Raw genomic sequence first — 27451 nt, 5'->3', positions numbered from 1 at the left:
GCAATAGAATTTGAAAGCTAGCTCTTCTCAGAGATGAATTTAAGCCACAAGTTTGATTTTCAAAGGAAAAAGGCCACTAAATTAAAGACAAAGTGTTCAGATTTATTTGGAAATTCACAGTTTCTAATGGCACTACAGCTCTGTAGTTACATACTCTTGTTCCACAACATGGTATGCTGCACTCGGGTGGTACATCTTTTCCTYATTTGGGTTTGAAGCCCTTTCGATTTCAAGTTCAACAAATCTGGTTCATGTGCTCTGACTGGCTAATTGTGCAGATCAACTCCAAAAGTACATCACCTTAAGGTATTCATAAACTAACAAGAAAGCAGCAAAAAAAATAAAGGCTTTAAATAAGTCACATTACATACAATACCCAGGAAAGGCATTAGATCTGTTAAAAAGGGTACCACTAAAAGTGCTCAATAAGTTAACTTATTTTTTACAAYGTGAACCTGTAAAACCTCTCAAAAGAAATAACCTTTTGTTCCACTCACTCTAATACACATTCAGCATTTTACCACTCATTCTATAGTATCCAAATATACAATCACAATCAAAATAAAAAACACTCAGATATGAAAATACCAACCATACAAACACTGCACATTTGTTAGCCAATACAAAAGCAAACGTTATGGAAATATCCACTTTAAACAGACCTGACTGGTTAGACTTCAAGGCTTTGCAAACTCTACACATCCAAAGCTGGCTTGGAATACTACCCAGCTGTACCAACTCACACTCACATTTTTAGGCTGAGCCTTTATCTGAACTCCTAGCACAGAAAGAGTGAACAATCTCAATTCACCTCTTTTAGAGAACTACAGCAGCCAGTCCAGATAACAAATGCACAATCATAAGCATCAGATCCTATCACAGAGGAAATCCTGAAGAGCAACTGTCATTCATTTAGTACAGACTACAGTTCTGATTTGTAACTGAAAGTGGAAATAAATGTAATTACAATTTCAAGTGAGTTTTCTTCCTCAACTGAGTTTGCAAAACCTGAATCTAGTCAGGCAGGTCCATATATTAGTATTTTTACAGTATCCAGTCCACATTGAGTCCAGCTGAAGGCCAACACATGTCCCTTTACAGCACTGTAGTGTTGCATCTTCAAAAAAAAGCTAGAGAAATTACAAAATAAATCAAATGACAAACAATTGTATCTCCCCTCTTCCAGTGGCATTATAAATAGACAAAAGGCACATAAATATGGGAAGGTGCAAGAAATAGGAACAAAGCTAAAGGAAGAGGATTAGGCTTTTATCCCTATTCCACCCAACAAACTGGGTTTCAAAAAATCTCTGCCCCAGGAATTGTGAAAAAAAACCTTTATAAAATGAACCCTGCCCTCCCTCCCCCCAAGCTGTTCTCATAGGAAATTATCAGCCTTGTAAAGCTGCAGCTTACAGCCAAGATTGACACAATCCCATCTATTTAAAAAGGCAGAAACCAAATTTCTGAATACTTTCCAATTACTTGAGCTCTTCGTCTCCCACTAGCCTCCCACAGAATACCACAGACTGTTCTCAAATGAACAAACACTCTCCTGTTTGAGAAGTTCAGCTACTTTTAGATGTGTCCAGAAACAGCTGTGACACCAAGCGCTCCCACTGTTATATCTTTGTTTCCTTTGATTATGTCATGCAGGCTTGGCATTGACCCCGACTTAGTCTGTATTAGAGTTTTTATGAGCTTCCCTTGGTCTGAAACTTTAGACCGTCTTCGTTTTATAGCCCTCTTCTCAGTTTTTGTCTTTTGGGTCTGTCCATTGCACAGACTCGTACAAGCTGAAATGCCACAAAAATAGGACTCCTCAGACTGTGACGAAGTTTCTGAGCTTCCTTCAGATGGAGGACCCTTATACGAAGAATGATAAACTTCCCCAATATTAGAGAAGTCCCTCTGGTTCGTAAACGGCTTCCTTCCTTTAATTTCCCCATTGGCTATTGGATGCAGAGGCTCTGCTGTTGGCTTGATAGTCTCTATCTTTTCACTTTTGTATTTACAACGCTTTTTCTGAAAGCGCAAGTAAAAAGAAAAKAGTTAGTTTCTGGAAGGCAAGCAAAAGGTAAAAACCAAACCAAGGAACTGGCACAGCAGTGAGAAGGCTGAAACATGCACCACCTGCTGGCAGAAACATGCTCAGGCTCAGCTTGTCTCTCTCACAACTACTTTACCTTCTTCTCCGGGGAAAACTTCAGGGGCTCGACAATGTACAGGTCCTCTGGATCCACTGTAAGAGAGGTGACATAAATTTAGCAGTCCTAACTGACACTTCCGGCTCTAGAACAGTGCAATTTAAATAAGCAATATCATGACAAAGTACTCCACTTCTCCATACACATTTGTGATCCTGTTATAAATGCATGGGATACAACATATGCACACTGAAAATGAACTCAACACTCTGAGGAACCTCCCAGTGCTGTCATGGCAGCTGTCAATGACATACTTGAAAACAACTGATCTCTTGATAGATTAGGCCRTAGATAGGTGCAGAGAACATCCTCTGCGGAAAGAAAGTGTTCTGCAAAAGGTAACCTTTTCTTAAAAAAAAATATTACCAATATAGTGGTGCTTAACACGCACCCTGTCCACAACAGGACAGATTAGAAGCACGTGTACCAATCAAGGACACTGAGGCTTTCAGACTGACACAAGACTGATCTGGCTTTCCCCCATCAGTGCTTTGTAAATCATTCTTCTCAGCCTAAGCAGCAGAGAATTCTGGAAAGGCATGTTTTGCAAAAAATAACCTAAGTTTTCGCTAGTCTCTGCTGCAACACTTTTGCAGTTCAAATCATGATTTTTCATGTGGTTTTATTCACAGTAAAAAAACCTGTGAAGCAAGTTTGCTGCATCTAGAAATCCAGCGTTAACTGCATACTTGTAGTTACTAGAATTAGTTTTTGTATGGTGAAGGCCTAAGAAATCAAAATTCAGTTGTCCTGAGTATAATATGAATATTCAAAAGATTAGATCACTCCCCATGCCCAAACCAAACCTAAAAAATTCCTAAGTTTCCTTGCTACAGCTAATAAACTTAATAAACCCTAAATATCTGCCGAGCTTTAATACAGATGATCAGGACTTCTGAGAAGTAGAACACTGACTTCCCAAACCTGACATCCAAAAAAGGTCACTTTTTGCAAACTTTATGACTTTGTAAACCTGAATGCCTACATGCACTGCTATTAACCCCAAGAATGCTGTATTTTATACTCTATGGGCATTAATATTGGATTTAACAAAGTTTTAGCACAATATAGCTAGAAAATTGCCATGTTTTAACTACTGCATTTATAGGTTGTGTTTACTAGAGACCAAGCTCCTGCAGTTCTGTGAGTGTCCGGTAACTTGGCCTTAGACCACCTTGGCTTACTGAATGCAAGCAAAAGTAAAGTAGTGAGGTAACACTGCAGGGTTCTTTGACATTAGCCTGTGATCCWATTCTCATACACCCACAATAAAACCTTGTATAGAGCTAACAGTAACACTAGAGACTAGATGTAGGGAATGATACCTTCTTTACCAGATAGCTGAAAGGACTGTGATCTGACCAGTGGAAGAGAAGTTCTTCTTTTCAAACTCATATCATCATAGGAAGAACAACATCTATGGAACAAAACCCACAAAACTTTAACACATTTTTCTTAGGACTTTGTCATATACATTTTTCCATTGAGAAGCATTAAGAAGCAGAAGAAGAGCTAACAGAATCAGTCATTCACCAAGGTGCCCAAGAAAGCCTGGAAAACAGACAACATAATCCCTGCAAAAAGCTATCAAGGCATGTTACATTTAGTACTCCCCAAATGCTATCATTACTTTGTGAAAGGTGAGCATTACTACATAGTAATTGGTTTTGGCCATCAGTCCCAGTGTTTGAGCTTGCAGAAAGACAACCCTTAGAACTAAAGCAGGTATAGCAGTCCCAGTGGATTTAGGAACCATCAATAAAAGCTGCAAGAACAATCAAGTTTCAAATACAAATACATTACCTTTTGGGGCTAGGATAATGATTACTTTTGGGAATTTTCGAGAGGTAATCTTCACAGAATTGAGGCGTGCTTCTGCAGCGTTGCACACACAGCACCAAGCCCAAGATGACACAGAGAACCAGAGAAATCACAAGGTAGGTTTGTCTATCAGAAACCTGAAAGAATTTCATACAGTTGTTAAAGAATAAAGAATAATTTAATGAGAGTATTACTCCTGTTTTAAAGTTAAATTTTTAGAAGAATGTAACTGAGATGTTTTCAAGCCAACTTCCTTGAATCTCACTAACACTGATGTTTGAACTCTTTTTTCAGAGGTTTAATTTAATACATTGGTTATATAGCATTCAAGGACTAAAGCTGGAAAACCACTAGCAAGTAACACAGGATAAGATTTCACTGACTGAATTACTACCATAATTTATAGGAGGTGCCTCATATTGTGAAGAGCATACAAGCTTATCCAGAATTAATACACTTTTCATAAGAAAACATACCAAGAAAGTAACTTCTCTGCTTTACAGTTGACATGGATGTAATACCAACTCACTTTATATAATGCTTTTCATCAGTTGATATTAATGTGATTATTCCATAAAGCACTGTATCTTCACTTGATTCAATGAGTTTCATTTTCTGACCACCCGCCCATTCCACATCCTAGCAGAAGGACTTTCTCCTAGAAGAATGTTCATTTCAGAAGACTAACACATGAAGTTTACTAGAATTCTACTCATGCTGAAATCCAAGAGTATTTGCAAATTGTTTCAAAAATGAATTTCACAACCAGTTTCTTAAAAAAAAAATCTATTTTAGATACACTAAGAGGTCTTAGAAGCCATATGCAGAGACCAAAAACAAAACAAAAAACCCACCACAATGCACATACCCAAGGAACACTACTTCCCCTTTTGTAATGGGCAGATTAATAGAATAGATGGATTAAAAGAATAGATTAATAGAATCAGATGACCACAGCTGAGTTCAGGGAAAGCAATGTATCCGTATCAGAGATATTCATCTAACATGCCCTGATGTATCACTACTGTCAAATCCTAGTTAAAACCACAACAATCATTACAACAAGAACTTAGCCAGCCAGGCATCAATGAGGGAGTCCCACAAGGTGTTAGAAAAAAGCTTAAGAGRTGTCTTTAGCATTATGCACAAAAGAGTCATGTTTAGGGTATGAGGCTGAGAGAGCTGGTACTGTTCAGCCTGGAGAAGACTAAGGGGGGGGATCTTATCAATGTGTATAAGTATCTGAAAGGAGGGTGTAGAGAGGATGAGGCCAGACTCTTTTCAGTGGTGCCCAGTGATAGCACAAGAGGCAACGGGCACAAACTGAAACACAGAACGTTCCATCTAAACATGAGGAAAAACGTCTTTACTGTGAGGGTGACTGAGCACTGGAACAGGTTGCCCTGGGAGGTTGTGAGTCTCCTTCCTTCGAGATATTCAAAAGCAGTCTGGACACAATCCTGGACAACACGCTCTAGGTGACCCTGCTTGAGCAGGGGGGTTGGACTAGATGATCTCCAGAGGTCCCTTTCAACCTCAACCATTCTGTGATTCTGTACTACTTGAAATCGAGGAGGGAGAATGCGAATATTGGAGAATGTGTTCCTAATATTGTCACCAAGACTCCTTTAAAGATCAAAATAACTAGAAGGAAAAGAGAAGGGTGTCTTAGCAGCATCAGTCCGTCACTCAGTCATGGCAAGAACGTAATCCACCACTCATCTATTATGACAGCCCAGTTACAGAGTTAAGTACAGTCTCACACACTAAACTTCCTACAGCAAGAGTCTGAATGGACAATGTGTTAGACATTGTGCAGCAATCCTATTCTACCTAAGGTGTGTAACAGATAAAACCACTCAAGACAACTGGATATAACACATTAAGTGCCAGAAGAATTCTTGAAGCAAGAAATTTACCATTTTCCCCTCACATTTAAACACTATATGTATAACAAATTCCATTATTGCCATTTTAAAGTCAGTGGTTAGTCTTTAATTYCTTCTTGCTTGCATTTAATTAAGAATCATTTCACAGTACAATACCATCAACTTCAATGCAGAAAGGAAAGGCTGAAATATTACATTATCGTCATTAAGTTATGATCTTTTATCACTACAAAAGACTACAATAATTGGGCTAGCAAGGCTGTAGAAGTTATTAGCAATCTTGCTGAGAACAAGACAACTCAAGTCACTTCGCTTTTTCTCCCTCCCTTGGCCAGCTACCAAAATAGGCTGAAAGCAACATTACTGACATCTTCCCAAATGTTAAGTTTCATTTTAAAACTCCTGGCCTCTTTGAATTAAGATATATTTATGCATTTGTTTCCTCTGCTTGTGCTTCTCATGCCATATTGCAAAGTTATAATTACCTCACGTTTTAATTCCGCCACAGTTGTTGACAGATTGGAAACTAGCTGCGTCATGTTGGTCAGCTGAGCTTGTAACAGCTGGATTGCGTCTGTTTGCCGCTGATCCTGTATTAAAACAGTCATAACCATGCTGTTTAGTTGTCAGGATTCCACTATCATCTACTCCTACAYGTACCAAGTTAGCATGGTCTGACACAGTCAGATATGATGTAGCCACATGACCTATTTACAGTTCAATTAGATGCCCAAGCAGTATCTTAATTCAGCATAGTCTTCAACACAATTTTTATACAACAGCATTTGAAACTGTTTAATCAGCATTGTGCATAAAGATCAAACTACACTACTAAAAACCTKAACAGTTCTACTTCATTGAACAATCTTTTTGTAATATTATGCCAAGTGTYTTTCATTACAGTAACTTCTACTATCTTTTCTAGAGGCAGAATAAGTAGCCAACTCTATGCAACTATTATCAGGAAGTTTTGAGCACAGTCATGTTACAAAGTACTTGTGCAGATGGTCTGGCAGAGTTAAAATCTAAAGGCTGAAGCACAGCTTCTGCTCTGGGGTCAGGGGCCAACTGCTTATTGACAGGAGCCCAGACCAGCTAGGAATGAGCCTTCCACAGCAATAGTCTCCTAGAGAGGGCCAGTACAGTTACATCAACACTAGCAGATGGGAAACCATAACTCATGCAATGGGCAATGAATATTCTAGGACCTGGCCCCAGATCCATAACATCATATGAAAAATTGATAAGAATAAAGGGACTATCTGGGAGGTTAACTAAGAGGATCATCTCAGACTGACCACTATTTAGTGGCGTTCAAAATAAGCAGACAATAGAATGCATGTGATCTCAGGGAAGTTCCCATTTTCTTCACTTTGAGGAAATAAATGACATGCCTGGGACTGTACTTCAGAAACTTCCAGAGTGCCATGCACAATGGTTTCAGTGATTATTCAACACTGCAGCTATTTGGCAGGTGCTCTGAGAAGCAAGGTCCTGCTAGGAGAGCAGTGCCAGGGGAAACGGCACCACTCTCCTACAGCTCCCACCTCCTTAAGTTGTATTTTAAAAAATGAAACAAAAAACTTTGATTACATGAACTACACTTCAAATTGCAAATCTGGCATAAGCCATTACTGTACCGCTCTCCCTTGCTAGATATTAGGTCTCTTCAGTTATACCAGTCAGGTGCTCATCTAGTTGTACTTTAAATCAGAGTTGCAAAATGAATGAAGTTAAAAAATGGTTCTGAGTGCAGTAACAGTCATGAGAGAAGGGTTAGAAATGACTTAGAAAGTTTTTCCATTGACAAAGACACTTAGTTTTAGCCATTACCAGCTGATGGCTGAATTCTTCTCCAAATATAAACTCAGGAGACATAGCCGGATGTCTCTAAAACTGACTGGGAACAAGTTTCTCCATAACAAAATTTTGCAGACAAGCTGGGAAACATGGAATGGAGTTGCTTTAAAATGGCAGACATGCAGCTAATAAAAACTAATTGAAAAGGAATTTTTGCACATCCTTCTAATCTTTCTTAAAAGCAATCCATCTTAAAGTAATCCTTCCTGAGCAGCAAAACACTTTAGTCAAACAAGCCATACCTGCTCTTCTGCTATTCTTGAGGTGTTCTGAAGTTTTATTATAGTTTTATTGAAAGCCTTCTGCATTTCTTCCATTTGCTTTCGATACCTAAAACAAGAAGCATGTAAAGGTCAGAAATGCTAGATTCATCATAAAACTCCTCAGTGCTAGACTTGTCACCAGAAAATACTACTATGTAAGGAGAAAGCTTCTCTCTGCCCAAAGCAGCTTTATTTAAACTTCAAGTGGTATTCCTTTCAAGTTTCATACGCAAGGCAGGGACAAGTCCATGTCCAGTTTTTGTGTGTGTTCCCCTTACCCCCCCCTCCACCCCAAGGTCAAAGAAAGTCTATTTTTAAGAGCTGTGCTCTAATATACTGGARTTCACTATGGAGAGAATTCACTGCAAACTATTTGACTGTCAAGAAAGACAATTCAAAAGTTAATATAACTAAGAGCCTTTCCTTGGAACTAGTTCTGAAACTGGTACATTTCTCAGTTCTCCTGTGGTTAGTGAGCATAATGGGCAAACATTAATAAACATACATACACACACACCCCGAACCAAACACCCCACCACACACAAAACAAACCCACAGCAATGTTCCTCAACACAAAAATAAATYTGATGGTAGCTGGAAACACAGGAAGGAAACTTTTGTCACCTGCAGGCATCTTGGCCTCTGGCAGGTTCTCAGGAATACATACTTCTGTTTTCCATAAAGCTCTATGCTGTAACTAAAGTTACATTCAGCTTTAACTGTATCACTTTTCATATGCATACATTTCTTTGAGTAGTTGGCTATATCACATTTACATATGGTAGACTTTTCCTAGTCTTCCTCAGACTTACCGCTGACTAAGTTCTTCTAAATAACGGCTGCTGAGAGACATATTTACTTCCAGGGCTTTAATGCGATTATTAAGTCGCATAAAGACAGACTCCTTTTGATTAGACCCATGCACAAGATTTCCATTAGCATAACTTAGATCTGTTGAATTCTGCAGTTCAGCATAGAAGTCTGTAGCTGTTCTCTGTTGTCCCCCAGAAACTGGAATCGCCATGAAAGCATCTTCAGTTGCCTGATCATCCTCCTTTATATCAGCAGATACAGGAGACTCAACAGTAGACAAGACAGGCTTCTGCACTTCTGGAGTGCTTTCTTTTCCTTCCCCAGAATCACTGCCTAACATGTCCATTGTATATTCAGGCTGCAGAACAGTCTCTGTAGGCTTTGAAATCATTGGAATAGCAACAGTCTCTCTTGTGCTCATCTCCTTTACTTCACTGACAACATTGGTCTCAGAAACTAAAGGGTTTTTTTCTGCAATGATAGAGCTCACAGCTTTTTCTGTTTCTGCGCTAATCTCAGCTACATCCACCTGAGGAGTCACACTTGACACTACCTGGCCTCCTGCTTCTTTTACAGGTTCCAATGATATTTCTGTTGTTGGCAATGGCTTAACTTCAGAAGTAACTTCTAAGAGGAGAGACTGAGAGACAGTTTGAGGATGGCTTGGTTCCAGTTCAATAGCATCTGTGGTCTCATTATTCATCTCCTCATAGACCACACTGCTAAAGTCACTTGCAACAGTAGATCCAGATGGTCTCTCAGTAACTTTGCTGTCCAATTCCTCAGGCAGAGGCTCATCTACTGAAGTACGTATAGACTCGGTCAAAACAGCCTGTGGCTGATGAACAGCAACAGAGTCATCTTGCTCTTGCTTACCTTCAGTTTTACTATGTTGCCGATGGAGGGCTATTATAACTGAACACCATTTATACAGATACTCTGAAAAGGTAGAAATACAACATATTGTTGCCACGTCATAGCAATATATTTGCGTCTCAAGTTCAAACCATGCTGATGCTTCTTCATCTTGATCATCACTGGGCAGCAAAGTCACTGTTGACTGGCTTGCATCTTCTTCATACTCTTGCACTAGCTGAACAATAGGACTTTCTTTGGTCAAATCGACAGTTAATTGCTCTTTATCTATTTGTGGAATATCTGTAGTAACAAGTCTATAGAGAAAGAATTAAAGACAGGATGTTACTTTGACAGTTTTACGTACCTGCTCTGGAAGTCTGCAAAGGGATATTTTAGACAATTAGCAAAGCTTATACCAGTGACCAAATGCCAGTTCACACATATCAGAAATTCTGTGTTATTTTTGCCAGTGTATTTCAATCCTGATTTGCCATCCAGTTACTCCAGCCATGGCTTCTGAAATATCAAGCCTCCTGAATCAGATATTCTTCCTTCCTCCACCCCCCAGAAAAAAAAAGTTGCCAGTTAAATATCACTAAGCTCTTACACAAGAAGCATCTTATTCTTCCAGTTTAATCTTCAAATCCAAACACAAGAACTACAATTTTCCAACTGACTTTCCTCAATCTTTCAACAATCAGAACTAATAAACCATAAAAACACTAGATAGAGCACAAGTCAAATCTTGACACCTAATAACTACAGATTTGGCTCTAAACAGCCAAATCAATTCTTAAAAAATTGTAATCAACTGAAAAAAAGCAAAGGTTGTCCAGATACAACTCTCTTCCACCTAACTCTGTATCTTTGCATACATGTTTTCATCAAGTAAAACTTTGACAAAAATTCTGGTTTAGCTTGTATTTTTTTGCTATGTAATTTAAATGAAATTTCAGCAATACAGCTTATATTTCTAGTTAGTTTTCCTTGGAGGAGACAACCTGCAAGATCTGGAAGAACAGTAACTCAGTCTCCACCCCAATCTGAAATAGCAAGCAAGAGCAAAACACTCCTACTACAACTTCTAAACAAAATACAAGCAATTGAGAATGTTAGAGTTGCATTTTGCTATTTAAATGTTAAAACATACCATAATGAGAAGAACTATAAAAAACATTCTACTACCAAAAATTCCAGACTGGTATAGTTAGTCTCTGCTAGGATTACATTCAAAAACACACCAATCACTTACTCTGGTGAAGGAACAGGAGTTGGTTCAGGCAGTCTTGGTGCAGAGGTTGAAGTTGCAGGGTTGACAGTGACATTTTCAGACATACTTTTGTTCCCTGCTGTAGAATATAAAATGGAAAAATTTGGACATAAGAATTCTGGAAGCACTGACCAAACACTTAGCTAAAATTCAAGTTTCCTTTCRCATTTGTGTTGTTCCCCCCTTGCCCTCACCCTTTTTTTTCTTTTTGTTAAGATGATTAACTCTACTACCAAAGTAACAACTGCAGGTCTCATTAAAGTTCGTTATCTGAATAGAAGTGCTAGGGATGGTTTATGTATAAGATGTTTTAGACACAGAGTAAAGACATCATCAGAATATAGCTGAAGAAATATATTTTTACACCCATTCCCTTCTCAGTGAATTCAACATCTTCACTTCATGTTTTGCAGGCAATAGGGTAAGAATCCTATGGCACTAATCGTCAAACATTTATGCCATAAAAGAGAGTGAAGGAAAAACATTTAAACTTATCCAACTCTTCACGGAAAATTAAAGCAAGCAAACAGAGTAACAAAAAGAAATAAGACTTTCTAGAAAGCTTTCCATTTAAAAAAAAAAATACCTTCAGCTTCAGAAGTCTCTTCAGTTTTGGCTCCAAGAATATTAGCAGCAATATGCACCATATTTAGAATAGCATCTGAAATAGAAAACAACAAATCAAAGAGGACATATTCAGAGATCTCAGAAATTAGCACCACCAGGCAAATCGCTATTATGCAACACTTCCTTTAAATGAATCAGGACATTAAAAAATCCAGTCATTCTATTACACTGAATGCATCTGTCTCTTTTAAAGGATTACAGATTTTCTGCTCATCAATAGCCTAGAAACCTGTATTTGAAAACCCCTAATCTTTACCAGTCACAATCTGTTGAAGTCTTTTTTAGTTGGCTTCCAGATATCTAAAATAAAGTCTACACATCCTGTTTCAAATGCAAATGTTGAAAGCAAAAACTCAATACATAATATCCCTCTTTGCAGCAGTACTAAAGCTACTGTACTAAAGCACTAAAGCTGGCTGTAGCAACTAACCAAAGTTTCCTCAGCAACTCCAAATAGCTGCATATGCACACTTCAGTGCCCATCTCTAAAACACTGCCTTAGACTGTACTGTAGATGCAGTTTGCCTACAATAGCTTTGGCAATCACTATACAAAGGCAATGCCTGCTCTTCCCATACAAAACTCCCTCACAGAAAAAGTTTGCAACAATTTCCACAGTGTATCAACACTAGGACAAGCCTGTATCATCCACCTAAACTTTCTAACACCAAGAAAAGAATTGGTGGGAAGTACTCATTAATCATTAGACTACAGAAACCAAGGAACAATTAAAAAATAGAAGAACATTTAGGCGCTGAACTGTCTAGGAATCAAAGTGAACAACCAAGGGAGGGTCCCAAGACAAACTTCCAGCTTGAACTTGAGGAACTCTGACAAAGATGCGTTGGATCATTTGTCATAATAGTACCCAAGAAACAAGTGAGGAATTTGCTAAACGAGACTGAATTCTGCCCCGAACACAGGATGTGCGCAGCAGGAGAGRCACACGGGTATAAAGATTCAATAAAATTAAGCTGAATTGGCTCATTGCCATTGTTTCATACCTCCTTAATCCTGAACCTTACTTTCTACTCCGATGTTGCTACATTACAATTCTTCAACTCTTAACACACTTAGAAAATCTAGACTTTACAATCAGTTCCATGAACGCAACCTAGATCAATCAAGGCAAATGCAAGAAAACCATAACGAATATCCACATATCTGGATTAGACTTTTTAAGGACCCATGAAGTAGAACAATTATTTTCCTTTAAAATTTTCAGAAGTAAAGGCAGAGACAACCTGCTATATATATATGCGCATATATATATATATATATATATAAAAAAATAGATACAGTTCACTCTGGCCTGGATGATACTGAAAACAATCAAACATCAACATTGAGCTTATTCAGAAATAAGATGAGGAACAGGGAAAGAGCACCTTACTGTAAATATGCATAAGTGACTCTACTTTGCCCATTCCTCTGTCACCTGTCAACACACACACTTACCATACRTCAGGTGGATAAGTTCATAAAGTTACAGAAAGACAAGTTTTAGTAGTATTGACAAAATTCTTGGACTCTAGAAAGCTCAGTTAAGAAATTTAGTGCTGTCTTTCCTCCAGAATGCTTCCAAAACTACATTCCTCAATTGTGTTGTTTATGCAGGCTTTTATTCTTTGACTTACCATCCCTTTGAGCAGTAATAATAACCAGAGGATGTTAAACTTCAAGTATTAATTGGTTTGCTATCATTGATGGACAAGCAGGAAGAGAGGGGGGGGATTAGGAGTTGGTAAAGAAGCTTGCCAGTCTATAAGAATTGGCAGAGGGAAACACAGGTCACCATAACAGCAGACTACCAAATATTTCTTAGGGAACAAAAATGTCTGAGAGGTACACTATCCCTTCTTCAGAGATCTGTCTCCCTCACTGCATATCAGTCACTAAGGCAGAAGGCTCAAAATGGAAATCTTTGTCTCATTTGTTCAAGCACATATTAAAACACAAACTCAGCATTCAAAAAACCCATAGATTACTTTGCTAGAGAAGAAAGATCCACTAACAAGAAATGTCCAATAACAAGATCCACTAAGCAGAATTAAGTCATTACTGCAATGCTTCAGTGCTCAGCTGTGCTTCTAAAGCACTGATAATACCAGGTGTCAAGTCTTTTCATCCCATTTTCAGTAGTCTGTAGCAAACCTTATGCTCCAAAGAAAAGCCACTGCATTTTTCAGACAGTGAACAAGCTTGCCATATTGCATCTGTGGACAGAACATGTGAATACACTTGACAACAACTTGAAGATAGAAATTTTGAAAGCCACAGACAAAAGCTGATGCAGTGCTTTCTCTCATCTGCGGAAGGCTAACATTTAGAAACAAACTGCCTTTTGCCACTGCCTACCGCACCTTCAAAAACTGTATTAAGTTGTGCAATATCCCTAGCCATAACCTTTTTGTGCTTAAGTGACAACCATGCACTAGGAACCAGTAGCAAAAAACCCTGCAGCTTTGATAAATTATGGGATGAAAGGAAAGCCTGAGCACTTAACTCGTAATCTTTAGTCTGAACTAAATCATAATTTCTCAGTGCAAACGTACAGCGAGTTTCACTAACTGGGACAGAAGGAAGAGTGGTAACAGGGAGGAATTCTTTAGAATAAGTTGTGTGGCAGATACTATTCTAAATAATTCAGAAGTTAATACCATTAAAACTAAATATTCTCCTCAAGCATCCTTAGGCAAATAAAATCCACACCTGGCGGTTTTCCAATGGGAAAAGTGACAAGAGACAGTCTGAAGAACCATTAGCTCTCAAAAATAATATAGCTCTTAGGATGAATAGGGAAGCTACAATATTTACAAAAAGCCTTCTCAGAAGCAAAGTGCTTCTTCATCCCTTCCCTTTAAGCTGTAGGAAGTAAATCTTTATATTACCTCCCAGAAATAAGGTAGCTTAATTAAGAAGAAACACATGGATTTCCAAGTTCTGAATAATTAGGGTTCTGCTGCACTACATTACTACTGGTTACTTACAGCCCTATGTAAAAATGAGTCATCTTAAGTGCTTGGGATTCTATAGTATTAAGTACAAAAATCAAAGTTTCCAAAAATAAAGCGAGTTCCTTAGACCTGGAAAGTTCTACTTTTAGAAGAGTTATTTTAAGAATGATACTCTAACTTCAAGTTGTTAGTATTTATTCCTATGCAATTAAATAGAAATCACAATAAACTATTTCAGCAGAAAAACTGAAAGTTATAACTGCTACATGACAAGATGACATTCCACTTTCAAGTGGCTCATTTTATTTTAGCACAGCATCAAGATTCCTAATAAATCATACTCACTTGTAGCAGAACCAAGGAGATTTTTTGAAGATTTTTCTTCCCCTGTATTGTAATCCAATAGATAATCTGTTTAAAGAAAAACACTTATGACTATCAAAATTATATGCATCATGAACAATGAAAATAGATCCCAATTTAACATGTTATTCAGCTATGTCAGTTTGACAGTGTAAAAATAAGACTACAGAAATAGAGTTAAAGGTCAGAGAAGACAAGCTGAACTATCAAGCTCTAGACAATGAGAAATCAGAAGAGATTCAGGTTCAAGTTTCTGTTTCCCCCAGATTCAAGACACAGATGCAGTAAACTGCTCACAACACTTAATACAGGATTTTTCTCCCCTCCACTACAAAAGGCATGAGCTACTTGGATTATTTTAGCTAACCTTTGTTACCATAAGTACATGAAGATTTTTTTGCCTAGCCAGCCAACTGAAATTGAGACTTAATACTAGCATTTTAAAGTAACCCTCCAAATAGTTATAACACAGATAACATTATTTTAAAACTTAAAAGAATGCATGGATAAGCCCTGAAATACTGTCAACAAGGCTAAAAGTAAACTCAGCATTCAAACCATTTAGCACATGCAGGAAAGAACCAGTCAGACTTGCATAAAGCATGTCTGAATGGTTAAAAACCAAATTATTTGCTTACCATAATCTTCATCAAAGAGTTCTTGCCGTTCTGATTGATATTGAGAATCAGCTATTTCTTCATACTCTTCCACCATGCTAGTACCAAATACCCTACGAACAAAGTTTTTAAAATCAAAAACTGAACACTAGTCTATCAGCCATTTAATTACTTGACATAACTAACAGATGAGCAACAGAAAATTAGATGGATAATATTTGCCTTCTSTTAACCTAGACCAAGCAGCTCATATTTTATGTACATATGCTAATGGATCCTTTTCTCAAACTTCTATCCAGTCTGTTGCACATTGTCAAGTGCTGCTCCAAAATCAGACCCTGTTTTTAATTCTAATACTTCCAAATAGACATTCTCCCTTTTTAACCTGAGCTCATGTCTGGATCTCCATTTCTCAAGCTCCCTGTGAGCTCTTACAGTTTCTCCACAGCTTCACTTTAGACAAAAAGTTTAAGAAAATCCTCCTGACTACCTGACCATGCATACTGTTTTCTCATTGACCTGCTCTGTTGGAATCGAATCATTTAAACCAAGCAGTCTGGCCAGCTGAAAATATGGTTTGACTTACAATGCTAGACTACCTGTGTTCAAATCCTGCCAGAGCTTTGATAGCAGAATTTAAATTGGATTTTAGGAACAGTAGAGGGGCCAATCATTCTGTGAATGTTGTTGTTCCAATTTAGACACTCCAAATATTACTGACAATATGTACCTGGGGTGTCATGCAACACAGTGGTTTGCCAAGAGCACTCACAACGCCAGCTCTATTTAGTGCATCACATGTTCCTTCTTTTACTTGGTCAGCCTTGAGATGTTAGTTAATTCTCCTGTGAGGCTGTCTGTGTTCCTGCAACTCCACTCCCGCTCCTCCCACTCTTCCCCTCCTCCCTCCCCAACAAATACAAACTATTCCTTAAATATTGGAAAAATCAAATCAAGACTCAAAGCTTTTTTAAACACGTGAAGCATGTTGTGCAACAGGTAATTTATGCAACTACTTCAGTTCATAGTATTTCCAACTAACAGATACCAAAAATTAGAATTTATTTCCCAGTAATTATTAGAATACACTAATCCTCACTGCAAGGAGGTAGAAATACAAAGGAAAACACTTAAGTTATTACCTTATAAGACTTAAAGGACAAAAATGTTCCGATCCAAAATGTGATATCAACTCCACCTAAAGAATAAAAGGTACTTAAAATAAAAGATCAAAGACCCACAGACTTAAGAGTCCATTTAACATGTGCATCCCATCTTAAATTCGCAAGTTATGTTTGCTTAAGGGATTTATAGAATGCCCAAACAAAAGAGATCCCTGAAAGCTTTATTCTTGCCATGCATTAACGTGCTGAGCCGCAGCAGAGAACACCCCAAGCCCTAAGCATTCAGCATTCCAAGAGAAGAGGTTTCTAACCTTTATGTACTTGATGAACATCTGAAGCGAGAGAAAGGAAAAGAAAAAAAAAAAGATGTCAGTACAAAGGCTGAACACATGCCACAGGCAACTACAGAGTTTCGTTGTTTTTAACTCAGTACTATAAATGCCTAAGATGACAAGTTATGGAGGATAAAGTTGCAATACTACTTCATCTGTCTTAGGTAACCGAGATTTCATTTAGTCTTCATACCTTGCAGATAGGAGGTAACATGCAACATAAATGTCTTATTAATGAACTCTGTCAAGTTATTCAATCTTTCTAGGCAGCCTGATGCCAGACAGAGTATTGAAGCATGTTAAATTCACCAAGTGTAGTTCCCTCCTCACCCCCCCAAAAGATCAATGGCTAAAGTGACTCAGGAGGAAAAAAACCCCAAAACTTCATAGCATGCATTCTGCATACCACTACTGCTTCAAGTTCAATTAAACAYGCTCCAGGTTACAGAAACACTTCTGGAAGAAGTTGTACAGAGCATCTTACAATACATTTGGAAGTTCCATTCACCAGTATATTTCTAGTGAGAACTTGTCTACTCGTTTATTTAATCTAAATTAAATATGCAAGTGTAAAATGCATTTATTAAACTACGTGGACACTCACAGTGAAGGACTGTACTAATCTGCAAGTGAGATTAAGATAATTTCCATAAAGTACCCATACAAAAAAAATGTATGTTTTCAATACAAATTTAATTAAGCCACTTCAAACTCAGACTTTTGGGGAAATTATTTTGGACTGTTCTTCTATAGACTAGGCACAAGCAGAGCTTGCTTACTTTTCATGCTATAAAGCCAAAGCGCTATGATAACAATCCTTCGAAGATTTTACCATGCTGTAAAGGCAGAACATCACGTCCTTGAAGGAATTAAGTGCTGAAGTATCTAGCATACTTCTGAAACTTCAGTGACAGTCAAGATTCTAGCTACCTTGAAGCATTAATTCAGCCAGAAAGCAGAATTGAAAGTAAATACATAAAATATTTATCTTTGACTTGCAGACTCATGCAGTATTTCTGGGTATAGAAGTTAAACAGATAATTATTATTCACAGCCATCTCTTGAAGAAAGTGCAAACCTTAATTTAGTAGTAGAAACCAAATTTTTACAAGCACCACAGCTGCAAGATAACATATCACTGAAGAGGGCTTAAAAAGTCTGCATTTTATTTGAATTTAAAGCTCTAGTATTTTCCAATATTCTCACAAAAGCTTTTAACCCGTCCAAGTACCACATTATTTATGGAGTTTTATTCTCTTTGACTCTTTTGAGTAAAGCTAGTTTGCTGCAAGCTATTTCAAAGGGGAAGAGATCACAGCAGGTAGAAGACAGCAATTCTTCCAGTCAGGCAAACCTAACTTCAGTGGCTGCCACACTGAAGCACAGTTGCTTTCTATTTCAGTTCTAACTGCCCCAGAAATACAGAAAGCAACTAAATCAAAATACTTTACTGGATATTGATCTCAAATTTGAGATTGAGTTGTATGCTGCTCTGATGCTTGTTTAAACAAATAACTGACTACATCAGAAAAGGTGTTATGGCTCTCCCCATATAATAAAGATGTTGCTTTCGGAAGTAGAGCAGTATGTGGAAGGCAATTTTACCTCCAATTTTGTGTACAAAGTCAGGTGCACTTCCCCCCCCCCTTAAATTAACATACACATTGAAATTCATGCTTTTTCCCAAAATCTGTCTTGAAAGAATGGAAAGAGAAAACCTCTGAAGTTATAGTTTGAGATGTTTAGCTCCAGTAGCAGTAAGCCTAAATAATTTTCATGAGTAGCAGTTCTGTTTGAAGAACTGCACTTTGAGTCTATTGATGAGAACTAGAATTCAAATGCTTACCCTTTCAGATAAAAACTATACAGCAGAATACAGCACAGAAGTACCAAGAAACATGCATACTGTAATCTGTGCTCCAGGGAGTAACAGTTCAAATAGATTACTAGTGATTTGAACAGTCATGCACTGTGCATTTAAATAAATCTGAACAGSCACATTCATGAAACTTATGCATCAAAATAAATAGAGTCATCAGATTTTATTTCTACTTGTATAAAAATTCATTCACACACATGTATGTATATAGGCAGGTATAGCCAAGAGACAAAATAGGTTAATAGTTTTAACCAACTGTCCCTGAATATATGATTAATTCAAATGCAGCTTATTGTATTTGACATYGTCATTGTCTAGATTTTTCTTAATTCAGATAGTAACTAAGTACTTGGACACAGGGTAAACACACGCTTTCCAACATCCTGTCAGTTACCGTTAGAGGAAGTTAATAAATTTGACTGTGGGAGAGCAGTTTAGTACATGGTCAATCACATTAAAGCCATCAAAAAAACCAGTGCAACTAATGGTAAAGCATGCTCTGATACACAATTCTCTGGATGCTTTGTTATATAGGTACTGCCCAGCAAACACCTCCTTTCCCAAGAAGCATGGATGCTTTTGCTGTGGAAGATTACCTTAACATATTTTGCATACATCTGTTCATCTAGAGGAAAGCTTTGGACATTTCTCTCATCTCTGGCATGGAAAGTACCTAGTTTAATCCATTTGTTTGTTGGATACCTGGAAACACACAACAGAGTCAGCTAACAAAATTCAAGACTCGGACCCCACTGCTTACGGACATCTGCTGAAGCTTTCCAAAACACTTCTCTGAAGAATTACTTCAACCATATTTCTAGTGGCATGATAGTTGCAATGTCTTTTTTAACAGTAAAAAAGCAGCGCCTGATAAGGCTAGCCCCAATGCAGACAAAGCTTCAACAGCACCCCTGCACATACGTAGTTCAGTTTGAAGTCTTTGAAACTCTACATTTTATTTGGTTACTGAAATTTGGCCAGCTCGCCAACTGTAAATTTTTTGAAACTGAAAAAAAGACGCCTCAGACAAACACTTCAGAATATGAAACTGTCAATACTTTAAGCAAGGACAACAGAGAGAGAGAGAGAGCGCGCGCGCTAGAATTAGTCAGTGGACCAAGTRTGGAAGTCTGAATCCACGAGCTTTGAGTACTGAAGAAAGAGTGAGTTTTTTGATGCACTGTGTGAATGTCTCCTCTTTCACATGCCAGAATTATCTTCTCATTCCAGAATGTATTGGGCATAGACACTGCCTAAAACAAAGCCTTCAACCGGTGATCCAGCTGACCAGAAGTATTTTCCTGGTGTGCTTATTTTGACAGAGTCTAACGTTAAAAACTGCTTAAGCCATGTGAAAATGGCAAATGAGCAGGAGACAGACCACAACCCCAGTGGCATTCTATTAACGAATGTCCATTTTATAGTCTGGCACCTACCAGCTAGCTAGTGTTTCATTTCTATATCTTTCCTGCTACTTTTCAACACATTTTTCCTTTTCATTTTTAAAGTGACAAAGAAGAAAAAATACATTAAGTATGAAAAGAACTCAAACCATGTACTCCAGGACTTCAGCATTGCCTTTTCTGGGAAAGAAATTGCTAGCAGCTGATAATGTACAAAGAAAATCCATGTCATTTAACAATGCACTAGATTTTGCAAAGCTACAAGCGTACACAGCTCGTGTTTTGTGAAGTCATCCATTTAATAATTGTTCCCATTTAATTTTCATTCAGAAGGTCAGGATAATAACAAATATAAGTTATGACAACATACCTGTCACTGATGGACACCAGAAAGTCTTTAGGAGTGGAGGAGAACAATTCATGATTTGCAATGTCAAGCTGCTTTACTTGGATTGGTTCACAGAGCTCAATAACAAACCTTGAAGATGAAAAGAAAACATAAAAAAAGTACTTCACCATATACAGTTACATTCCTCAGTGCTTTACTTTGTTTTACTACATCCTTTACTAGGTATAAAAGCATACTACAAAAACCCTGCACAATAAGGAGGCATCACTTGTTTTTCCCTTCAAAATCATTAGCAATATTACCAGTGTATCTAGCTTAATAACTCCAGATAGCACCTACAGATACAAGAGCTTCATCCATCCTACCCTCAAATGTGACATGTCACAGAATTGAAAACTAAGAGTAGCAAGCACATAATTTAAACCACACCTGAAAGACCAGTTAGCATATGGTAAATTCCAGTCACATGCCCTACAGCTATCTGACAGTTGGGGGAGAAACTAAAATCTTTACTTCAACACTCAGTGCTTTTTCTTCTGCAAGATTATAATAAATAATACCATTCAAGTGGTACAGTTAAAATGCAATTACGATGCAATGTGATGCTGACAATGCCTGCTGGTAGATATACCCCCTGCTAACAGGGAGCAGACTGGCTACACAATGCATTTAAAGAGGGGTGGACTTCTTGCTACACATTAACAAACAATATTAGATATCATACAGGCAATGATCTAGTCTAGTGAGCCCCGTATCTCACAGCARGATCAACTACTTGCATCATTCCTGATATAAATTTATCTAACCTGTTCCTAAATGCCRCAACACCTTTTCCCCTGCAACACACAACACTGTTCATTACTGTTACCACTAAGGGGTGGCTGTGGGGGGGAGAACTAGCTTCTGCCTCCATAACAACTCAAGATACTGACATTGAAGTCACTAGGACAAACAGTACACTCTTAAAAACTGAGAGACAACTCTGCCTAACTCTGGATTAACTAGCTAGTCTAGAAGCTCTGTCTATTACAGCCTTTTGGGCAGCAGCCAAGTTACTCCAATTCAATCATTTATCAATTCAGCCAAGTACATGCTGTCAGTTACTGCTTAACAATATGCCATAAATTCAAGGAAGTAAGCACAATTCAATGAAGTAAATGCACATGAGATAGGCTGCAAACTAAATGCAACAGCTCAAATGAGCAAGGTGGGCAGTATGTCTGTCCACGTCCCATTTCAGAATTTTGACTGCTGGATTTACTTACCAGCTGCACAAATGTACAAATACAAATCCAGATATGGCCACTAAAGAGGCAGGTTTGGCTTTTGTGTTAGAGGAAAGTCAGCAAGTTGTGGGAAAAGAAATAGAAATGACAGACTTGCTCTAGCATTTATTTATGAGAAGGACATCTTGTTGCCTTTCCAGCCCTACATACAGTTGCTATGTTCCTTTTTATGTACCTGCTCAGCAATAACAAAGACCCTGAAGATTTGACAGAGTTCCTCCCGTGGTCCACATAGCCTAGAACGTACATTATATAAAACAGAAACAACCAGAAAGTTTAAACTCTATAACGTGAGTCAACTAACCAAACTACCCAAGGTGAAAATATTCAGACACTTAGTTAGATGAGAAGCTGGCTTGTGCAGGTTACCATTACTTAAAAAAAAATTCTTCTGAAATAGAAGTCTGCCTTTGTTTTTTGACAGAATAAAGTCTCAGCTATTTCAAAACCAAGAATCAGAGAAAAGAAAACTTCAGTTAGTACCATTAGCTTGCAACTAGGAACCCCTAAATCAGATCTATACTGGCCACGCAGATTCCAAGGTAAGTTTCCTCTACTTTACTTCAAGGTTTTATATCAAATACAAGACAGTTATGATACAATTTTATCATAGTGGTCAGATTAATCGGAAGTGATAGAACAGAGGAGTGACAAAAAGCAGCTACAGCAGTCTGTCTCCAGGCTAGCAGCACACTAATGTGGTCAGCCTGAGATCCAGAACCGCTCCACGGAAATTCACTATGCTTCAAAGCCTGAAGTCTAATACATCCCTGTAATTCAGGTTTGAAGACCATAGACAACTTTCAATTTTGATGTGATCTAGGACAGCTGAAGAGAATTTATTCTACTGAATCCAGGAAGTGCTCTAACATCCCCATGCTGCTTGGACACATAAGGCTATTCCTCATTTCACATACTTCAGTCAGAATTAAATGAGAGAGTTTAACTATATAAAAACATGTAAAAATATAAATGCTTAAGTGAATAAAGTTATCCCCTTAATCTTATATCTCAATATCATTGAAACAATTCTATGGGCGACACATTAAAGTGTCTTCTGGTAAATTCATACGTATACATTTCAGGCAGACACACACCAAGGTCAAGTCAGTCCCACAGGATATATAGACTCTCGTCAGGATGGAAAACTAGATTAACTCCCGCCACGCAAGCAAACTGCTGTAACCTACCAGATTTTAGTACTGCATGGATTTAGCATATAAAGGTCCATGTTTTCCATCAAAATAGCTGAAGTGCTCTGAACAAACAAGAACAGGACGAATATTTTAAATTGTATGGCAGATAATGCAGTATCAAAGGTTTTTCTCCCGTCCCTCTAAAAATAAGTTTGATATTAATCATAAAATTTGGTATTAGTCTATGTAAGACTAAATGAGAATATACAGGAGACAGTATATCATATACCACTTTCAGACAATCAGAGTTTGCTATGGCTAGCCATTTAATACAACTTTGCTATTTTCTGCACTGAATAGATTCCACTTCCCCTTCCAAATATATATATATTTAAATATATATACAATTATTTATAAATCCAAAATCATAATAAAGCCAAATATAAAAATAAAGGATTAGTTCGGAAGCCAGTGTTCTAAGTAAGCATACTTTGTACTGTTTCTTGTGCAAGAGTATACTAAAATAGTGCACACTAATAGTGAACACTTACCTTTGCCTCTGGATTAGCTGCCAGAATTTTGGCACCGCATTCTACAGAGGCATAGTTATTTCTATTTTTCTGGACCTTTTTTGTGGAATGCTGTCCACCGTTAGCAGAAGGGTGCATTGACTGACCTATGAAACAAGAAAATCTTGTTATAATAAACACACCATACTACAATCTTCCACAGAACTGCTACTCAGTGCTTTTGTATAATAAATGCTATCAAACACGTAGTTTCAGTAGAGAAATTAACTACTGGGCTTCATTCTGAATTCAGATAATTTTACTATTTAAATTCTAGACAAAGTTAGTAGGCAAGTGGTTCAGATTTAGACCAAAGGAATGAACTTACTCTTTTCTTTCTCTACTTCCATAACCTTCTTTTTCCATTCATCAAATGTTGGAATGTCTCCTGGGTCCTTTGGGGTTATCACAGATGTAGGGTCTATTTCTCCTGGTTTTTTATAGTCTTTCTGCAAAAGAAAAAACCACCACTTGGGAATGTTTCTCAATACCAACACTGAAAACAAAGATGAACTTCAATGCTCTTAAAAAATATGCATGCTCAAATTCTACCTAAGTCAACAGGACATCCATCATTAAACCCACGTTGAAAACAGCGCCAGGCTAAGTTAGTTCACAAGTGAGAGACACGTGCTGATTTACTCCAAGAATTATAGACACTTTCATTGAGGTACACGTAACTTTTGTAACTAAATTAATACATTTCAAGTACAAAGTATTCTGTTTTATAAATCATCTGCTTTTCCTTCAAGTGTTTTGCTTTTCCTTCTCAAAAGGAGAAGAAAGTTTTCCTATTGCAGAAATCTTAATATAAATGTTGGTCATGACAGAATTCTATAGGTCCTCCAGAATTCCTGGACACCCCATAAAAGCTTAACAGCAGAATGAGATATTCTCCAATAATGTTTTATTCACTTTTTACTGATCAAACAGCTCGTGTTTTGGACTTGCCAAATAAAACAGCAACCTTTTTAAGTTAATCATAGGCTATGCCATTTCAAGCCTCAACTTTTGCTTTGTACACACACATTTCCAGGTCCTCGCACGTCACCAGAACAGTGAAAGGTGCAATCAGCTTTTGCTACACATTTCCAGTGTAGTGGATTTCTTATTTTCTTGTCAAAATTTTGCAGGTAATGTCCAGAATAACTGCCTTGTAGGCTGACATTTTTCTCTGTGCTTAGAACAAGAGTTATTTCATATATTCTATAACTGAAAATCCTCAAAAAGGAGCCAAAAAACCCATGTAGTTAAGCAAGTGTGGTACATGACAGATCAATGGATCAACCCTGCTGCCCTTCCAGTTTGATTAAACCCTTCTTCAGATGACAGCACCAGAACTGCACACAGTGGTCATGGTGTGAGAACTCTGAATTTATACAGTGGCAACAGAAAGGCAATGGAGATCACTGTCATTTTTAWCACTGGTGATCACCTAACAGGTCCTTATGCTCCTATGTGCGCTCAGTGGACAATAGCAGTGACTACCTACCTCCCTTTTTAAGTTCTCTGAAGCATTCAAAGCAGATTTTTGTTCATCTGCCCCCTTTTCAGCTGCTGAGACTTTTGATTCAAACTCAGATTTTGTCTTCTTTCCCTTGCCATGTGAAGATGATATGTTCTCTATATGTTGACCTGCAAGGCTGAAAATTTACAAGTATTAGGGTCCACAAAATCATCACATTTTTCAGTCATACGTAATGTTAAACACACAAATGAAGATAAGCAAGCACATGCTTTTATTGCAAGGCGAGGACAGAAAAGAACAGTTACCTTTAAATTATTCAGTCTTACAACCTACTTCAATACTCACCTCTCTGCTGGACTGACAAAAGAGGAAGGCTCACTCTGAGGGTCAGCCTCAAGTGTCCCACCAATATCACAGTCAGGTTCTGACTGCTCAGCTTCACTAGAGCTGACTACAGGGATATCAGCACGGGAATTTTCTATTGCACTGAAGGGAAAGAAAYAATATGCCTTTTACCCTTCTGATAATACAAGTAACCCTGCTAATCAGCTACATAAATTAAAGATATTTGAAAGTCAAAAAAAATTAACAGTCCCACAGAAATAATTAAGACAATGGAATATAAAAACACAAAAATACAAAACTAGGAGGAGTGGCTGATGCACCAGATGGTTGTGCTGCCATTCAAAGGGACCTTGACAAGCTGGAGAAACCGGTAGAGAGGAACCCCATGAAATTCAATAAAGGGAAGTGCAAAGTCCTGCACCCGGGGAGGAATAACTCCGTGCACTGGTACAGGCTGGGGGCCAATCAGCTGGAGAGCAGCTTTGCAGAGAAGGACATGGGGGTTCTGGTGAATGACAAGTTGACCATGAGCCACCAATGTGCCCTTGTGGCAAAGGCAACCAGTGGTATCCAGAGCCGCATTAGGAAGAACATTGCCAGCTGGTCGAGGGCAGTGATCCTTCCTCTCAGCACTGGTGAGGCCACGCCTGGAGTGCTGGGTCCAGTGCTGGGCTTCCCAGCACAAGAGACACATGGAGCTACTGGAGCAAGTCCAGCAAAGGACCACAAAAAACAATTAAGGGACTGGAGCTTCTCTCATATGAGGAGAGGCTGAGAGAGCTGGGACTGTTTAGCCTGGAGAAGAGAAGGCTTGGGGGAAACCTTATCAGTGTGTATAAATATCTGATGGGAAGGTGTAAAGAAGACTGAGCCAGACTCTTCTCAGTGGTGCCCAGCGATGGTATAAGAGGCAATAAGCACAAACTGAAACAGAGAATTCCATCTGAACACAAGAAAACGCTTTACTGTGAGGGTGGCTGAACACTGGAACAGATTGCCCTGGGAGGCTGTGGAGTCTCCATCCTTGGAGATACTCAAAACCTGACTGYGCACAGTCCTGGGCAACCTGTTCTAGCAGATCCCACTTGAGCAGGAGGGTTGGGTCAAATGACCTCCAGAGGTCCTTCCCAACCCCACCTATTCTGCGATTTTGTAAACAGAAGAGGAATACAGTATGCTGTACTTGTGGAACTGCATAGTCAGCTGCACCAACGCAAAAAGAATATTCCCCTTGTCAGCTTATTAGTTTCAGCAAAGGAACTCAAAGCTGGCTTCTCATCTCCCAGATTCCTCATCTTACCAGTGTTGCAATGGATAACTTTTTTCATCATCACTACCAACTAAAGACAGCTTCACAGTTACATGACTGCCAGGAATATTCATTCCCCTTTCACCAAAAGTTCCTAACATTCCCAAGTCAGTAGACAGCAAACAGGACAGAACTTGGCTAAACCTATCCCAGGAAAGAAGCGGCATAACAATATGCAAGTGAGTCAGCCTGACTTCCTTTCCACTAGATTTTTCTGCTGGTGTAAAAAAAATGGGGTAATCCAGCAGACCATTATCTGGGCTATATAAAGGGCTCGAACTGGCTAGATAATCTGTCCACTGCTTTAATTACTTCATCTCCAGGAATGAAACTCACTAAGAAAAGAAGATAGTCTGCCCAGATGTTCTTTAGTAGGTGGAGTAGGCGGGAGCAGTGGAAGTTGGACAAATATTAATTTTGCCTTTATTAGTTTCCTGTCTTCTCCAGGTATGACTTTCACATTGCTCTAGAAGATTACAAACCAGATCTAAATAAAAGCCCTTATTCTGCCTCCTGAATTTCACTGTAAGCATTCATCAGCAACAATCCAGGTTAATCCAATATCCTGATAGAGAACTGAAAATGTTTTCTTTCCCTCACAAGCATAACAGCATGCCAGCAACTTAAAAGGCAATCTTGATTTTCTGACTGCTATGATCAACAGAAGCAGCAGTAACAAACACCAGGAGCCAATTTTAGTACCTTT

The 27451-nt window shown here is 38.3% G+C and overlaps 1 protein-coding gene across 4 annotated transcripts in view; it reads right to left on the bottom strand.

Moving 5' to 3' along the window:
* Positions 1-81: 81 nt before the first annotated feature.
* Positions 82-27451, bottom strand: part of SUCO (SUN domain containing ossification factor) — a 45479-nt gene continuing 18109 nt past the window's right edge. The window contains exons 5-24 of one of the 4 annotated variants that reach the window (XM_026089130.1): positions 25437-25577; positions 25116-25266; positions 23952-24072; positions 23606-23730; positions 23109-23176; positions 20654-20761; positions 19477-19582; positions 16981-17001; positions 16688-16743; positions 15567-15658; positions 14911-14976; positions 11568-11642; positions 10964-11060; positions 8853-10025; positions 8020-8107; positions 6403-6507; positions 4011-4165; positions 3533-3624; positions 2187-2242; positions 82-2025 (exon numbers count right to left, since the gene is read on the bottom strand). In XM_026089130.1, coding sequence (XP_025944915.1) covers positions 1579-2025; positions 2187-2242; positions 3533-3624; positions 4011-4165; positions 6403-6507; positions 8020-8107; positions 8853-10025; positions 10964-11060; positions 11568-11642; positions 14911-14976; positions 15567-15658; positions 16688-16743; positions 16981-17001; positions 19477-19582; positions 20654-20761; positions 23109-23176; positions 23606-23730; positions 23952-24072; positions 25116-25266; positions 25437-25577 — 3343 coding nt within the window. In that variant the 3' untranslated portion in view covers positions 82-1578. The remainder of the gene's footprint in view (positions 2026-2186; positions 2243-3532; positions 3625-4010; positions 4166-6402; positions 6508-8019; positions 8108-8852; positions 10026-10963; positions 11061-11567; positions 11643-14910; positions 14977-15566; positions 15659-16687; positions 16744-16980; positions 17002-19476; positions 19583-20653; positions 20762-23108; positions 23177-23605; positions 23731-23951; positions 24073-25115; positions 25267-25436; positions 25578-27451) is intronic. The other 3 variants (XM_026089131.1, XM_026089133.1, XM_026089132.1) reach the window with 3 other exon arrangements.

The sequence above is a fragment of the Apteryx rowi genome, unplaced genomic scaffold, assembly GCF_003343035.1.
Source record: "Apteryx rowi isolate R43461 unplaced genomic scaffold, aptRow1 scaffold_80, whole genome shotgun sequence".
NCBI classification, from domain to species: Eukaryota; Metazoa; Chordata; class Aves; order Apterygiformes; family Apterygidae; genus Apteryx; species Apteryx rowi.
Note: the sequence above shows the minus strand (reverse complement) of the source record. Positions and strands in the feature narration are given on the sequence as shown.